Source organism: Magnolia sinica, chromosome 13, assembly GCF_029962835.1.
Source record: "Magnolia sinica isolate HGM2019 chromosome 13, MsV1, whole genome shotgun sequence".
Classification (NCBI taxonomy): Eukaryota; Viridiplantae; Streptophyta; class Magnoliopsida; order Magnoliales; family Magnoliaceae; genus Magnolia; species Magnolia sinica.
Genome location: NC_080585.1, coordinates 59,456,631 through 59,473,540, shown reverse-complemented (window position 1 = coordinate 59,473,540; position 16,910 = coordinate 59,456,631). Strand labels below are relative to the sequence as shown.

Sequence of the window (16,910 nt, the reverse complement as noted above, 5' to 3'; positions counted from 1 at the left end):
TTGATTTGCTTCCTTTCTTCGTTTCTTTGATGAATTTGTAGAGTATGTGGGGTGGTCTTTTTTCCTCTGTTTCAACCTTTCATCTTCTTAAGTGTAACAGAAGGTACACATATTTCTATTATGATTTGTTTTTATTTTTTCTCTGCTTATCCGTAAAATGTTCTGATTTAAATATTAAGAACTACGTAGTGGCTTGATCCCAATCTTCCGAACATTGGGTATGCAAGCAGCCCTTCATACTAGACCGTATCGGTGCAGCCACAGATTCTTTTTTTTTCCCTTCTTGTAGTGTGGATGCATTTTCATCAGGATTACTTGGCAGTAAGAGTGAGATGGATGTAAGTTCTCGAAACCTTAAATTAATCTTGAATCATTTATATCTTTATCGCTTCATTTATATGCTATCGTCAGGGTTAACTTGTAACTCCTCAGAACCCGCTCTGCTATAAGACATTACGGTGCATGACGGTTCCCAGTAGGTTAAGTTGCAAATTATTATTAAGAGTTGGTTGGATATATTTTATTTTTTGTAAATGTTATTAATAGTTGGTTGGATGATGAATGTATTTGCGAATGAAAATGAAAATAAAAAACTTATAATATATATATTTTATAAGTGCTATGGTTTTATGCTCCTTTGGTTGTCAAATTTTGTGGTGCCAAAACATCAATATATATCTTGTGTAATCTATGTCTTGTGTAGCTCATTTGTATATATGATCAAGACATTGCATATGGGTTCAAGACATTGCATCACCTCTCTAAACATGTTTCTTCAAGTCAGGAATGAAGATTTACTTCAAACCATTTCAAGAAATGCAACTACAAGCTACAACGAAAGAAGTGATCTTGTTCAAAGACTCAAGTTCGTGTACAACTCGAAATGAAGTATAATTCAAGCTCTAGAAGATCTCAAGTTCAATGCTACATCAAGTATAGAGATCCCAAAGTTTTACAATCTTCAAAGGTCAATTATCTTATAAAGATTCAATGTCCATTCTTCACATTTAAGGTATGAATGACCTTAGATTAACCCTAGGGTAGGTCATTTTGTATACATAATTCAAATTGAATCTTTTTATAAGTGTATGGACTGTTCTAAGACTAGTCCTGGACCTTGTTTGACTAGTCCTACCACTGGCTCGACCAGTCCAAGAAATTTCAAGCCAGTCATCAGTTATTGCAATTTTTCAGAATTTTTTGGTTGAGCTACGACTAGTCTTGGAGTCTTCTCGACTGGTCATGTGAACAGTACATGACTCGTCTTATGACCAATCCTGGTTCTATGACTCAAACTACAGAAATGAAACCTGGTGCGTCACAACTAGTCGTGGAGGCTCACGACTGGTCGTGAACAGACTACGACCAGTTGTGGAACGGTTTTATCCGATTGTGCTCAAAATTTCAAAATGCAGTTCGTCCTACGACCAGTCGTACTGTCCTTAGGATCAGTCGTAGACGAGTTTCTGCAACTATAAATAGACGACGAATTTCAGAGTTTGATAACTCAATTCAAGTAAAATCAAGGCATCACTCTGAGATAAGTTAGTGTTTATTTTAAGCTAATTTGTGCATATTTAATATTCTCTTTTATTAGCTTTATTGATTTGATTTTGTTTCTATATTCCAATCTGAATTGAAAAGAGGAATTGTAATATTTCTTCTTCTTGGAATCAAAATCAAATATCCCAGCTGGTTTAATTTAAAATCAATCTAGAACCTAGAACCATTTCTTAAGTGAGTATTGGATATTGAACTTCTATTCGAACTTTTACTCCGATTTGGTTCTTCCGAGCTACAACAAAAGGAGAAATCCAGGTATATTACTTTATTGTAAATTTCATTCTTTTAGTTTTATTTCAGATTAAGCCAGAAAAATCTCAATCTGTTGGTTATCTGAGGAGAGCCAGAAAACTCAGAAGTGGGGTTTTTTGAATTGTGTAAGCCCATTTGAAAGACACAATTATGAAGGTTTTAGGTAAACCTAAGAAACCTATTTTCATAGTGAATGTTGATATCCCCTGTGTGAGGATATTGGGAGTAGAGTAGCAAGCTGTGTGGCTATTATTTAACAGTTGGTGAACACACAGGTGAACCACTATAACTCTTTGTGTTTTGTGGATGTGTGATTTATTTTTCCTATCTTTTATCATTCAAAGTTGTGGGATGTATGTATGGAAGTGAATGTTGTAATATTTACATTTCAAGCATTGGGGGGAATGTTGTAATAGTTTATAATTTATTTCTTGCTATTTCCTTTATTTTCTTTTAGTTTGAGATTTTGATATTCAAATTGTTCTAATAAGGTTATCCTGCCATGTTTTTATAGTGCAAGGTTGTCCTTAGAACAACATTGGTATCAATCTCTCTATTTGAGGTTGCTTTACATTTCCACATTGTGATTGGTTTAAAGTGCTACTATTCCTTTATTTATTTAAATTCTGCTGTTAAAGTTTTAATTTGGCATAGTCCTATTTAACCCCCCCCCCCCAAAGACATATAGCTTGACATTTTCAAGTGGTATCAAAGCCTAATAGCTCGTTTTAATTTTTTATAATTTGGATTTATTTCCTGAGCTAATTGATCTAAGCTATTTATAAGATGTCAAATTTTGATAGCCTTTCAGTCATTAGGCCTCCACCATTTGATGGCTCCAATTATGCCTATTGGAAAGCCAGGATGAGGATTTTCCTAAAAGCCATGGATGAGAACGTGTGGCAAGCCACAGTGACTGAATGAACTCCTCGTACCATTGAAGTAACTGGTATCAATGGATCTAAATTAATGAAAGTTTCACCTTATTTTTCTTAGACCACACTTCAAAAAAGTGAGAGTAGTGTCAATTCAAAAGCATTAAATATAATCACTTGCGCACTATCATCGAATGAATTCAAAAGAATTATATCCTGTGATACTACAAAGAAAGCTTGAGATATTTTAGAGATGACACACGAGGGAACATTAATTGTCAAGAAATCTAAAGTCCAACTCCTCACAACCAAATTTGAGGAAATACATTTGGAAGAAAATGAAATGTTCATGGACTTTTATACAAGATTAAATGACATTGTGAACTCTATGTGGGGTCTTGGTGATAAAATCCCAGAAAGTAAAGTGTGTGTAAACATACTATGCTCATTACCTGAACGGTTCAACTCAAAAGTTACTGCGATCCAGGAACTTTGTGATACGGACAATATGAGGGTAGAAGAACTAGTTGGGTCGTTACAAACCTATGAGTTAAATTTTAAAGCTCCTAAAGGTAAATCTATTACCCTTAAATCTTCTAAATGTATATCACTAGAAAATTCTGAAGAGGATATGGATCTTTTAGCAAAAAATTTTTACAAGATTTTCAAAAGTAAAAAGAGGGTTGATTTTCAAAAATCAAATGATAAGAAGAGATCTAAATCTAAATCTAAAACTTAAAAATCTTTGAAAAATAGTTAATGTTACAACTGCCAAGAATATGGGCATTTAGCAAACAAGTGTCTTAAAAAGGAAAAACCTAAAACGAAGAGTATGTTGGCTACTTGGGATGAATCTTCTGGCTCTGAAGCCTCTTCTGAATTAGAAGACTCTGAAACCGAGTCGGGCAATGAAGTTAAAGCCCTTATGACTTTAGCTAAGTTCACTTTTTCAGATCATGATAATTTAACTAGTGAAGAAAATCTGAATAGTGATCATGAAAATGAAGAAAATCTTCAAGATGCTTACAATGCCCTATACAAGGAAAGTTGTAAAATTGTCGTAAAACTAAAACTTAAAAAAGAAAAGTATTTAAAACTTAAAGAAAACTTTGAATCTCTTGTCTTAAAAAAATCCCATATTTCAGATTGTTTTGAAAAATACAAATGCAATTTAGAATTCAAAACTTCCCAGATTGAAAATCTTAAATCTGAAAATGATAAACTTAAACTTGAAGTTTCTTATCTTTTGAGTTTAAAGGATACATGGAGATATGCCCAGGATGATCCAAAGTTAGAAAAACTTTTATCCGGTTCAAGGAAATGTGGCGATTGATCCGGTTTGGGCTATGATAAAAATATTCCTCATAAACAAAAGTTTAATCTTCCCAAGTTTGTGAAAGGAGAGACTTCAAACTTAAAAGGGACAAGTACTAATCAAAATTTTTCTAAAAATACTAAAACTTTTCAAAAACCCATGAGCAACTATATCAACTATAAAAATCAGAACCGAAACCCTTTAGCTGAAAAAATAGTTGATCTACTTAAGGAGCGTTTAAAATCTAACTTAGTAGGTCACTCTTACAACAACAACAAATAAAAGAAGACCCACTATACTCCTAAACCCAAAACAGTTATGAAATGGGTTCCTAAGGTTACCTGCTTGGTTGCTCATACTACTTTTAAAGCTATAAGCCATTCAAAGTGGTACCTAGACCGTGGATGCTCAAGGCATATGACTAGTGATAAAGGTCTATTCACCGATCTTAAAGACATGGCTGATGGGTCAGTCACATTCGGTGATGGCAGCAATTGCAAGATTATTGGCCAAGATACGGTTCAACTCTATAACCTCCCTTTATTTAAAAATGTCTTATACGTTGAAGGGTTAAAACACAACCTGTTAAGCATATCTCAAATATGCGATAACAAGCATAGTGTAAAATTTTCTAACCAAGATTGTGAAATTCTAAATAATAAGGGTTTAGTAATATTAACTGGTCGCAGAACTTCTGAAAACTACTATATTGTTAGTGAATCCAGCTCATCTAGTCAATCATGTTACATGGTCCATACCGATGAGACTGATTTGTGGCATAAACATCTTGGACATGTACACTACCGTAATTTGTATAGACTGAGCAAAAGAAAACTAATAAGAGGTTTACCTAAATTATAAAAATAGATAAAATATGTGGTGAATGCCAGTTTGGCAAGCAATTAAGGAGCTCTCACAAGAAGGTGAACTCCAATGCCACATCAAGAACACTTAAGCTTCTCCATATGGATCTTATAGGACCTACCAGGACGGAGAGTTGAGGTGGCAAAAAATACATTTTGGTAATTGCGGATGATTTTACCAGATTCACTTGGGTAGCTTTCTTAAGGGATAAATCAGAAACCCTTGATGAAGTAAAAGGAGTTCTCAAATGGATTTAAACGGAAAAATATTCTCAAGTCTGTAAGATTCGTAGTGATCATGGATCTAAATTTAAGAATAGCAGTTTTGAGAAATTCTGTAGCGATTAGGGAATATCGCATGAATTTTCTGCGCCCGAAACACCACAACAAAATAGAATTGTAGAAAGGAAAAATAGAGTGCTTCAAGAAATGGCTAATGTAATGTTGAATAGTATGAGTCTATCTAAAAATCTTTGGGCTGAAGCCGTAAATACTGCCTGTTATATAATCAACCGGGTTTATACGAGAAAATCTAATAATAAAATTGCTTATGAAATGTGGTTCGATAAAAAGCCTACTGTCAAATACTTTCGAGTTTTTGGCAGCAAGTGCTATATTTTACATGATTGTGAAAATTTGAAAAAGTTTGACACTAAAAGTGATGAAGGAATCTTTTTAGGATATTCTTTAAACAGTCGCACATATTGTGTATTGAACAAAAGGACCGATGTTATTCAAGAATCTATTAATGTGGTCATAGACGATCACTTGAATACACCTACCCAAGTTCAGATAATTAACAAACCTGATACTTCATCAAATCAAACTGACTCTGAACTAAGGACTGTTAAAGATCATCCAACCACTCAGATTCTTGGAAACCCTCTCACTGGTGTACGCACTTATAGACAACTAGAAGATATATGTAATTACGTATATTTTACATCTCAGATTGAACTGGCAAACGTAAAAGAAGCTCTTACTGACGAAAAGTGAATTGTTACGATGCAAGAAGAGCTTAACCAATTTATAAGAAATTATGTTTAGTATCTTATTCCTAGACCTAAAGATAAACATATTATTAGAACGAAGTGAATTTTCAAAAATAAGTCTGATGAACTTGGTAATATAATTCAAAACAAAGCTAGACTGATTGTACAAGGGTACACTCAAATTGAGGGTATTGATTATGATGAAACATTTGCCCTAGTAGCTCGTCTTAAGTCAATCAGACTATTTATATCCATTACTTACTTTAGAAAATTCAAAATATATCAAATGGATGTGAAGAGTGCCTTCTTAAATGGTGATCTGCATGAAGAAGTATATGTTGAACAACCAATAATTTTTGAAGACCCTAAGAACACTAATCATGTCTATCGCTTTAAAAAGGCTCTCTATGGATTAAAACAAGCACCTAGAGCATGGTACAAGAAATTGACTAAATTTTTACTAAGTCATGATTTTCAAATGGGAAGTGTAGATAAGACTCTTTTTGTTAAGAAACTTAATGATCACATCTTAATAGTGCAGATCTATGTTGATAATATTATTTATGGATCTACCTGTACTAACATTACTGTTGAGTTTGCAGATTTAATGAAATCTAAGTTTGAAATGAGCATGGTTGGGGAATTGAATTATTTCCTAGGGTTGTAAGTAAAACAACAACCTGATGGTATTTCCATTTCTCATACCAAATATACTCTGAACTTGATTAAAAAGTTCGGATTTGAGAATGGTAAGAATTTTGATACTCCTATGATTACAACTTGAAGACTCTCAAAGGACTCTACAGGTGAAAATATGGATCCTAAATTATATCGTAGTATGATTGGCAGTTTACTTTATTTAACTGCTAGTAGACCTGATATTGCTTTAAGTGTTGGTATTTGCGCTAGATATCAGTCTGATCCTAAAGAGTCACAGGATTATGCGATATGTCACAAGTACTGCTAAATTGGGTCTCTGGTATCCATATGATACTAGTGTTCAACTGGCTGGGTACTCAGATGCTGATTGGGCTGGTAATATTGATGATAGGAAATCAACCAGTGGTGGTTGTTTCTATATTGGAAATTGTTTAGTTTCTTGGTTTAGTAAGAAACAAAGTTCTATATCGCTTCAACTGCTGAGGCTAAATACATCGCAGCAGGAAATGCATGTACTCAGCTTGTTTGGATGAAACGTATGTTAAGCGATTATGGAACTGCACAGGAATCAATGATATTATATTGTGATAATTCCAATGCTATAAATATTTTAAAAAATTTAATCCAGCATTCACGTACCAAGCACATTGACATTTGGTATCATTACATTCGTGAATTAGTAGAAGAAAAGCTGATATCTTTGGAATACATTTCTACCGAGACTCAACTTGCTGACATTTTCACTAAATCTCTCGACAAAAGCAGGTTTAATAAATTAAAATTTGATCTTGTTATGTGCATTTTAAATTGATTATTCATGCATAGTTGTATCATAATGTATATATATTTGATAAATTATTGGTTTAAATTTTAAATTTTTATGGAAAATGCATGTTTTTGGTGGTACATGACCAATCGTGGACGTGCTCGACCAGTCATGGCACGACGGGTCGAGGACGACCCATGACCAGTCATGTAGCATGCTGGCCCTTTTAAAATTTAGGGAAAACTTCATCTTCCTCATTTCCTTTTTCCTCTCCAATGAGCTGACATCTGACCGGTCGTAACCACCTTCCTAGATCTTCAAGGTTAGTGCGTCATTTACGTTTTTCTTGTAGATTCTAGTCAATATTACTTCATTTTTACTCTTGAAGTAATTTATTTTGTGATTCATTGCAATTTTGGGATTTTCTTTTGAAAAATCTGTTTTAGCCAAACCCCACTCTACATCCTTTGCAATCTCTTGATTCTTTGTACTCTTACTTGCAAATGGATGCTAGAGCTAAAAAGAAAACTTCCCGTGGTCCATCATCTTCTAGATCAACTCCTATCACTTGGCGTCATCTTCGGTCACCCAAAGATGATCCCTCATATGTGCGGGATTTGCATTTACGCAATGTCATTACTGAGCGACCTGTTGATCTTGACCACATTGCTCCTTTTGGTATTCTCCCACTTCTTTAAGCTGTAGGATGGGCTGACATCTTACATTGGGGTAGGCCTGTATACCAATCTATTGCACAGTCCATGTTTGTATGTATCTCTGATTTTTCGATGGAGAATTTAACGTTTAAAATTTATGCTAGAGAAGGTCCATTTTAAGTAGATCACCATCTAATTTCAGGGCTAATGGACATACCTATTAATGATGAGGGTATTCCTATTCATACTCTAGTTGAGAAACCCTCAGAATCAAAAAAACACATGCTCACTAAAGATCTATGTAATATGAATGTGCAATGGACTCATGAAGGGAATGCGCTCCCCTCAAAGTACTTATTACCCAGATACAGGGTTCTCCACAGAATCTTTATTTCAAATCTGTATCCACGTTTTGGTAATAAAATAGAGCTTACATCATTTATAGTTTGGGTTTTGCACTCTGTCATCTTTGGTACTAAGGTTTGTCTTCCATCTTTGATATGTCATTCCATCATTCAGTTTTGTCTCCATCCAGGTCATAGTGATATTCTGTTTGCCTATCTTATTACTATTTTAACTACTCACATGCTAGTTGCTATGCCCATTGGAGAGGCTCCTATCCATCATCTTATTTTTAACAACTCTAATATTAACAAGATGAAATTGGAATTGACTCTTGGCCAAGTGGATGTTGGTAGTGGTGGAGCTGAAGCAGGGAATGTGGATGAGGCTGGTGATCTTCCTCCTAATGATATTAATATGGATGACATTTTTGATGAAATTAAATCTGATTCTACTAATGATCCTGACTATGAGCCATCTCATTTTGATGCTCACCTTTGTGCTCTAGAGGAGAAGGTAGAGAATATGAATGTAGCCCATGATTTACGGTTTAAACATATGTGCAAGTATCTTAGGCGCTTAAACAAGGGCCTTCATCAACTTGATCCTACCATTCCTGTGCCTTCTTCAGGATCTGATTAGGTTTGGTCTGTAATAACTTTAAGTCTACTTGTGTTGGTTTGTGCATTTTATTTGGTTTACTGACTTTTGTTTAAACTAGTTAATGGTATGTGGACTTTAATTTTCTTTTATCTTGTCTAGTTAATCCTTTATTAGTCCTGTTTCTTATCCTTTTCCATTTTTTCTTCTTCCTTTGTAATGTTGTGTTAAAAAGGGGGAGACATATTTGGATTGATTGCTTATGGCATAAATATGGATTGTGGGTGGCATATAATTGCGGGTAGCATATAAATTTTTTTGGATATATGTGTGTGCTACTCAAGGGGAGTATGTGAGGAGATGTTTTGCCTATGTTGTGCCTAGTTCATAATGTTATGTGCTAGTTGGTGATAAATGGTGCATGATTCTTTAACCAGGTTGTAACTGGTTTTCTCTTATAACTAGTGCTTACATTATTCTTTGATTGTGTATTAGTGATATTATTGTTGAGTATGTTTTGTCACAAATTTGACAAAGGGGGAGATTGTAAGTGCTATGGTTTTATGCTCCTTTGGTCGTCAAATTTTGTGGCGCCAAAACATCAATCTATGTCTTGTGTAATCTATGTCTTGTGTAGCTCATTTGTATATATGATCAAGACATTGCATATAGGTTCAATACATTACATCACCTCTCTAAACACATTGCTTCAAGTCAAGAATGAAGATTTACTTCAAACCATTTCAAGAAATGTAAGTACAAGCTACAACGAAAGAAGTGATCTTGTTCAAAGACTCAAGTTCGTGTACAACTCGAAGTGAAGTGTAATTCAAGCTCTAGAAGATCTCAAGTTCAATGTTACATCAAGTATAGAGATCCCAAAGTTTTACAATCTTCAAAGGTCAACTATCTTATGAAGATTCAATGTCCATTCTTCACATTAAGGTATGAATGACCTTAGATTGACCTTAGGGTAGGTCATTTTGTATACATAATTCAAATTGAATCTTTTGATAAGTGTTTGAATTGTTCTAAGACTAGTCTCGGACACTGTTCGACTAGTCCTAGCACTGGCTCGAACAGTCCAAGAAATTTCAAGACCAGTCCTGAGTTGTTGCAATTTTTTCAGAATTTTTTGGTTGAGCTACGACCAGTCCTAGAGTCTTCTCGACTGGTCGTGTGAACAGTACACGACTTGTCCTACGACCAGTCTGGTTCTACGACTCAAACTACAGCAACGAAACCTGGTGCCTCACGATCAGTCGTGGGTTGGGCACGACCAGTCGTGGAGGGCTCACGACTGGTCATGAACAGACTACGACCAGTCATGGAATGGCTTTATCCGATCGTGCTCAAAATTTCAAAATGCAGTTCATCCTACGACCAGTCGTACTATCCTCAGGACCAGTCGTAGACGAGTTTCTACAACTATAAATAAACGACGAATTTCAGAGTTTGATAACTCAATTCATGTAAAATCAAGGCATCACTTAGAGATAAGTTTGTGTTCATTTAAAGCTAATTTGTGCATATTTAATATTCTCTTTTGTTAGCTTTATTAATTTGATTTTGTTTCTATATTCCAATCTGAATTGAAAAGAGGAATTATGATATTTCTTCTTCTTAGAATCAAAATCAAACATAGCTAGCCTGACTGGTTTAATTTAAAATCAATTTAGAACCTAGAACCATTTCTTAAGTGAGTATTGGATATTAAACTTCTATATGAACTTCTACTCCGATTTGGTTCTTTCGGGCTACAACAAAAGGAGAAATCCAGGTATTTTACTTTATTGTAAATTTCATTCTTTTGGTTTTATTTCAGATTAAGCCAGAAAAATTTCAATCTGTTAGTTATCTAAGGAGAGCTAGAAAACTCAAAAGTGGGGTTTTTTGAATTGTGTAAGCCCATTTGAAAGACACAATTGTGAAGGTTTTAGGTGAACCTAAGAAAACTATTTTCATAGTGAACGTTGATATCCCCTGTGTGAGGATATTAGGAGTAGAGTAGCAAGCTACGTAGCTGTTGTTTAACAGTTAGTGAACACACAAGCGAACCACTATAACTCTTTGTGTTTTGTAGATGTGTGATTTATTTTTCCTATCTTTTATCATTCAAAGTTGTGGGATGTATGTGTGGATGTGAATGTTGTAATATTTACATTTCAAGCATTGGGGGGAATGTTGTAATAGTTTAGAATTTATTTCTTTCTATTTCCTTTCAGTTTGAGTTTTTGATATCCAAATTGTTCTAGTAAGGTTGTCCTACCATAAACCCTTGGTTTTTATGGTGCAAGGTTGTCCTTAGAACAACATCGGTATCAATCTCTCTATTTGAGGTTGCTTTACATTTCCGCATTGTGATTGGTTTAAAGTGCTATCATTTATTTATTTATTTAAATTCCGCTGTTAAAGTTTTAATTTGGCATAGTCCTATTCACACCCCCCTCCCTCTCTAGGACATATAGCTTGGCATTTTCATATATATATATGGAGGATACCTTGTTTAAGGGACATGAAATTCTTGTAGCTTATGGTATAGTGCCCCAATATTGGTTGTATGTTACTAGTATATAGTAGATAATACTAGGTCCAATATTTTTTATATGTGAAATTTTGGTTTGTGTAGCCCACACATGTGCATTGGCCATGCCATTAGTGCTAGATCATCTCTCCAGTAGGTGGGGCGCGCTGTTTAGATCTTATACTCTAAAAATCAGGTCATTTCACACATGAGGGGGGCCATATCATATGAAACAAATGGATAGCTAAAAAAGTGTTTTAGTTTTAATGCAGCTAGGGTATGATGAAACTAGTTACAGAAAATTGAATAATACATACCAGATTTAGAGCTTCAAAATATCAGAAAAAAGAAGAAAATGTTAGTGCATAAATCTCTATATATAATGATAGCAATTTTGGATGATTTTCCCTGTGCAATTAAATTTTAGGAGAGTCCTTGATTTAAAGATTTGAAAGGGCGTACGAGGGAATTCCAATATAGGCCGTATTTGGATTAAAAATGTGAGTCATTGAACCATGGCTATTTCTGTCATTTTAGCCCAACGCCTGCTTTCTCTCTCCATGGTTCTCTAGCCGTTACTTTCTCTCTCCCAATCTCTCTTCCTTCATAGTTATACTTTGATGACGAGTAATCTCCCTGACATCCTGGATTGCCACTGTATGATGGTTATCCCCCCCTTGAAATTAGCCACTGTAAAGAGGCCTTCTTAGGATAATTTAATTCAAACTTATCATCAATAGGCCATGCATGTGACCAAAAAGCCATTTTTACAGAGAACCTAGTCATAATATGTCCTAAATTCATCAACAGAACATGGAATTCTAAGAAAATAAATGGCAATTGATGAAAGAGCACAAAACTACAAGATGATATAATAGATTGCATACAAATGGAAATATCCCATCTCCATCTGTGCATAGAATGTTGTGTTTGCAATCACAACAAATTTGGCAAAGCAGCATTAAGTGGGTGTGAACTAGGCTGTTACACGATGGGCCCCATCGTGAATGTACCCTGGACCTAAATCAAACAGTTTGGTCACCACTTGGGCCACATACATACCTTGACATAGTTCAAATGTAATTCAGCTTGAAACACATAAGAGCACACGCACACACAACTGATTGTACATCCAACTAGTTGGTATGTGGAGGCCACAATGTTGTTTGTGTGGTATCTCGCTGCCCCAACAAGGTTCTCCCACCATGAAAGTGGGATGCCCCAAAGATCTAGTTAGTCCAACCATGAGAATGGGATCCCAAATGAATGTGGAGTTTTTTGGTTGGTTGTTCTTGGTTTTCTATGGTGTGCCCCACTTGACAATTGGATTAACCTAATTTTTGGGGGATCCAATTTTCATAAAGGGACAACCTTGCTGGTTGGCGAGATGTCATGATACAAACACTATGGTGGGTCCCACATGCCAACTAGTCTATGTACAACTATTTGTGTGTGAGCATTTCTCCATATATATTTTGAGGCAACTAAGTATCAATTAATCATGAAGGCTAGTAGCAAGGCCAGATTTAAGCAAGACTTTAATGTTTTAGTCAAGAAAATGATGTACTAGTAAAAGAAACAAATGTATAAGACAACCACAAGCATTGTCACAGAAGCAAGTGGATAGAATTGACATTGACTTCCAACTTGCTACTCTTACGCATATTGTCGTAATCTACCAAATTACCGACGTCTTGTTGATGCAATCGATGGAACAATTGTCCAACAGAACCAAACTCAACATTCTCTTCTAAAGGAACACTAACAAAATAATAGCTTGAGGTTAAGAAATATTCCATGAGAAATTAACTTAGAGGGTGTTTGGATGGAAGGAAATAAAAATATGCATAGCAAAATGTAACTTGGAATCCTCAAGAAATGGAAAACCATGGATTCCAATTTTCCTCTGTTGTTTGTTTTGAATTCCAATTATACATGAATTTCATGTTGGTTCTCTCATTTCATGTGTTTTCTCAACCTTGGAAATAAATGTAACATTATTTTTGGGAGAAATGAATGTCCTCAGGTTTTTTAGGAGGTGGATTTTTCACTAAAATTGATGTCATTTCTAAGATTTCCCACATTCCCAAGAAACCCTGTAGAAAAGTCATATTGGGTCACAGGTTTTTCATATTATTTATTAGTGGGTCAATGCACCAATACTCAGTATTTCCATAATATGAAACTTCAACTATATTGTAAGTTGTTTTTATTATATTCAAATGCGATGTGTGATGCTTACACATCCAGCATGAGTACTTCAATAGTAGACAGTCAACCACTACAATTGAAGTTTTATTAACTGCAGTTTTCTACTGTAGAAGCTTAGACAATATAGTTTAGAGTATCTCAACATGCCAACATGTTCATCCAGTTACATGATGATGTTCAAAAATAATGTTCTCATAAAATTCTGTTCATGGTAAATATAAATGCAAAAAATGTGTAACCATGTAATCAGGAAAATGAGTTAACAAGGGAATTTTTATATATATATAGGATAGCTATGAGGCCAGCCCTGCTTTATGGTACAGAATGTTGAGCAGTCAAGGAATAACATGTTCATAGGATGAGTGTAGTAGATACGCTGATCTTGAGATGGATGAGTGGCAAGACAATGAAGGATAGAATTAGGCATCAATTCATTCGAGGGAACTTTGGAGTAACACCAATAGGTAATGACATGAGGGAAAATAGACAGAGATGGTTTCATGTGCAGCAGAATCCAAGAACTGCGAGAATTAGGAGTGAGTCAATTCAAGTTGAAGGCTCTAGGGGAGAGGCCCCAAAGGATGTGGGTGGAGGTAGCAAGAAAAGACTTGAGGAACTATGGTTTAACTGAGGATATGGTCCCTGATAAGTTGGAATGCGTAACAGGATTTGTGTAGGTGGCCTCAGTTATTCAGGATAAGGCTTAGATGATGATGATCTAATCATAATAACATCAAAACTACAATTATAATACCGAAAACAATGAAAATGGTTGAAGTATTATCCAAGGTTCTATGTCAAATTACAGCTACATGTCCATTGCAGTTGCTTAACTACCTGAAAATGAATGAAACCAAACTATGAGTTATTCTTATGGGTAATTTAAGTACCTCATTTATTGCATTTGTTTAACAAATCATTATCTTATACATTGCTATGTTTTATGTGTGATTATGCGTGTTAGATCCTGAAAATTTCCTTCCTGATTTAGCACTAGGTCTTCTCTGTCAATGACCTTTACCACTATGCTATTTTTCATTCAAACACAGTTTTGACACCTTCGCAGGAAGTAGCTGAATTAGTAAAACATGACTTTGGGAGCATTGACATCCTTGTGCACTCTCTTGCCAATGGCCCAGAGGTACCGTAATAACTATATTATTCATGCCCCTTCTCATGTTTATGTTTGTTGTTTTCGTCTATCCTGTAATTTCCTTTATAGGTCAGTAAACCTCAATTAAAGACATCCCAAAATGGTTATCTTGTAGCGATTTCAGCATCAAGTTATTCCTATTTGTCATTGCTCAAGCATTTTGTTCTAATAATGAATCCAGGAAAGCTTCTTAGAAAATGAAAAAAAAAAAAAAGAAAAAAAAAAGTGGGTTGCCTGATTTTTTGGCTAGCTAGGGTTATTTGCACTATGGGACCACTTGATGAATGGCTGAGATTGGCACCATGTGCCTTGTTAGAACTTGTGGCTTGGTGTAGATGGGCTGCCTAGCCAGCCTCTATTTTTGTATGTATGTGCAGTCAACTTACCATATGAACATGTGGTCCATGTAATGTTGCAAGTGGTGCATCAATTTCTCTCACATACATTGCTACCGAAAGGATCATTCCTGGGTAACTTGATTTACACACCCTGTGATTTTAGCAGCCCATGTAAACCAAAACTATTAAAGAAAGGATTCTTATTGTTGTGTTGTTCTTTATATATTAATGCATACAGATATGGTGGGGGCATGAGTTCAGCTAAAGCTACTCTAGAGAGTGATACCAAGGTGAGATTTTTGTAGCTGGTCGGTCTGCTGCCTTCATTGTAAAATATATATTTTCCTGAAGCAAATCGGCTATATTTATAACATTTTCTGATCTGGCAGGTGCTTGCATTTGAAGCAGGAAGGCGCCACAAGATTCAAGTTAATACAATATCTGCTGGTATGACTGTTATCTTCATACTTTTATTTTCTAAGACATGGTACTTGCTAGAGTATCTCCCTGTCGTGACATTTTTCACATTGATGAAAACTCTCAAGTCCAATGAGAAGCCATGCAGCCAAGGCCATTGGATTCATCGACATGATGATTGACTACTCATCAGCCAATGCAGGATTATATCATGGTGATTTCCCGGCAACTGCTGAAACTCCATTAGCTTTTAATAGACAGAATTAAATTGCATTCCCCAACTGGTGAATTTTTTTTATTTTTTTTATTGCAGTGAGATGATAGGAGTTGTCATGAATACATGGAAGAGTTCTTCGGTTGTTGCAAATCCGTTTTGGCTGAAGATGGTTTGTTTGTCTTATAGGTTACATATTGTCTATTATAATTTTTCTTAATTATGGTTTGATTTGAATTATCTGAAAAGAAAGGTGTACTTGTAGTAGTCTATTCAAATGGCCCCACTCAGCCATTTCCTCTTTATTGAATTGAGTTGTTACCAATTTTGTGAATGGGATTCTTATTAAACAATCATGTGAATTATTTTTTGAATGACTATCAAGTGTAAGATTCAAAAAGAAAAAAATAATAAAATAAAATCCGATGATATTTTTAAAAAATTTATAGACATTTTAGCGACAGACCAAATCTGTCGCTAATTTCTCAACTAGTAGCATATCAACGACGGATTTGAGTCCATCACTCTCCTTCTATTAGCGACAGACCTTATCCGTCGCTAATATTTTTAATGACGAATAATTCAGGTGGTTTTTCAGAATTTCAGTGACGGATTTTTAATTTTTTGTGACGGATCTTATCCGTCGGTAATCTGTGACGGACCTTATCCGTCTCAGATTCAACGACGAATTTTATCCATTGGGAAAAAAATGACCCAGTAAACAGCGACAGACGAAGTCCGTCTTTTTTTGGTTTTACGACGGATTTGGTCCGTCGCAAATCGGCGATTTTGGTGTAGTGACCGCGGACTGTGTAGTCGAAAAATCACGTGAGAGGATTGTTAACGTTCAATTTTCGATTCCAGTTAGGCGACAAGAATTGAATTTGCGACTCAATTTAAACCGAACAACTATGACCCTAAGTGTCGAGATAGGTAAATACATAGCATATGACCAAGATCTACTACCTACTCAACCACTCGTATAGTGCGTAAAAAGGATTGGATGATATTCATAAGGTAGGATTCATCCTCTCTAATGATGAGTTATACCTTTGCCTTATGTCCAAATGACTTTTCAACGCAGATAAAAGAAAAACAAGAAAGGAAATCTTACAGTCAGTCACAAAAAGCAGTTGGAAATTACTTTTCTAGATGGAGAACTGAATCCA

The 16,910-nt window shown here is 35.2% G+C and overlaps 1 protein-coding gene across 3 annotated transcripts; it reads left to right on the top strand.

The window, feature by feature from the left end:
• The first annotated feature begins 70 nt into the window (after positions 1-70).
• On the top strand, positions 71-15,709 carry LOC131223791 (uncharacterized). 3 transcript variants are annotated; one of them, XM_058219301.1, is made up of 5 exons: positions 71-103; positions 290-338; positions 14,686-14,760; positions 15,349-15,400; positions 15,500-15,709. In XM_058219301.1, the coding sequence occupies exons 3-5, from the start codon at positions 14,708-14,710 to the stop codon at positions 15,707-15,709; spliced, it is 315 nt and encodes a 104-aa protein (XP_058075284.1). In that variant the 5' UTR covers positions 71-103; positions 290-338; positions 14,686-14,707. The 3 variants fall into 3 exon arrangements, with proteins under 3 accessions (XP_058075284.1, XP_058075285.1, XP_058075286.1); XM_058219302.1 differs by lacking the exon at positions 71-103 and having other exon boundaries at positions 147-338; XM_058219303.1 differs by lacking the exons at positions 71-103; positions 290-338 and having other exon boundaries at positions 13,619-14,760.
• The last annotated feature ends 1,201 nt before the right edge of the window (positions 15,710-16,910 follow it).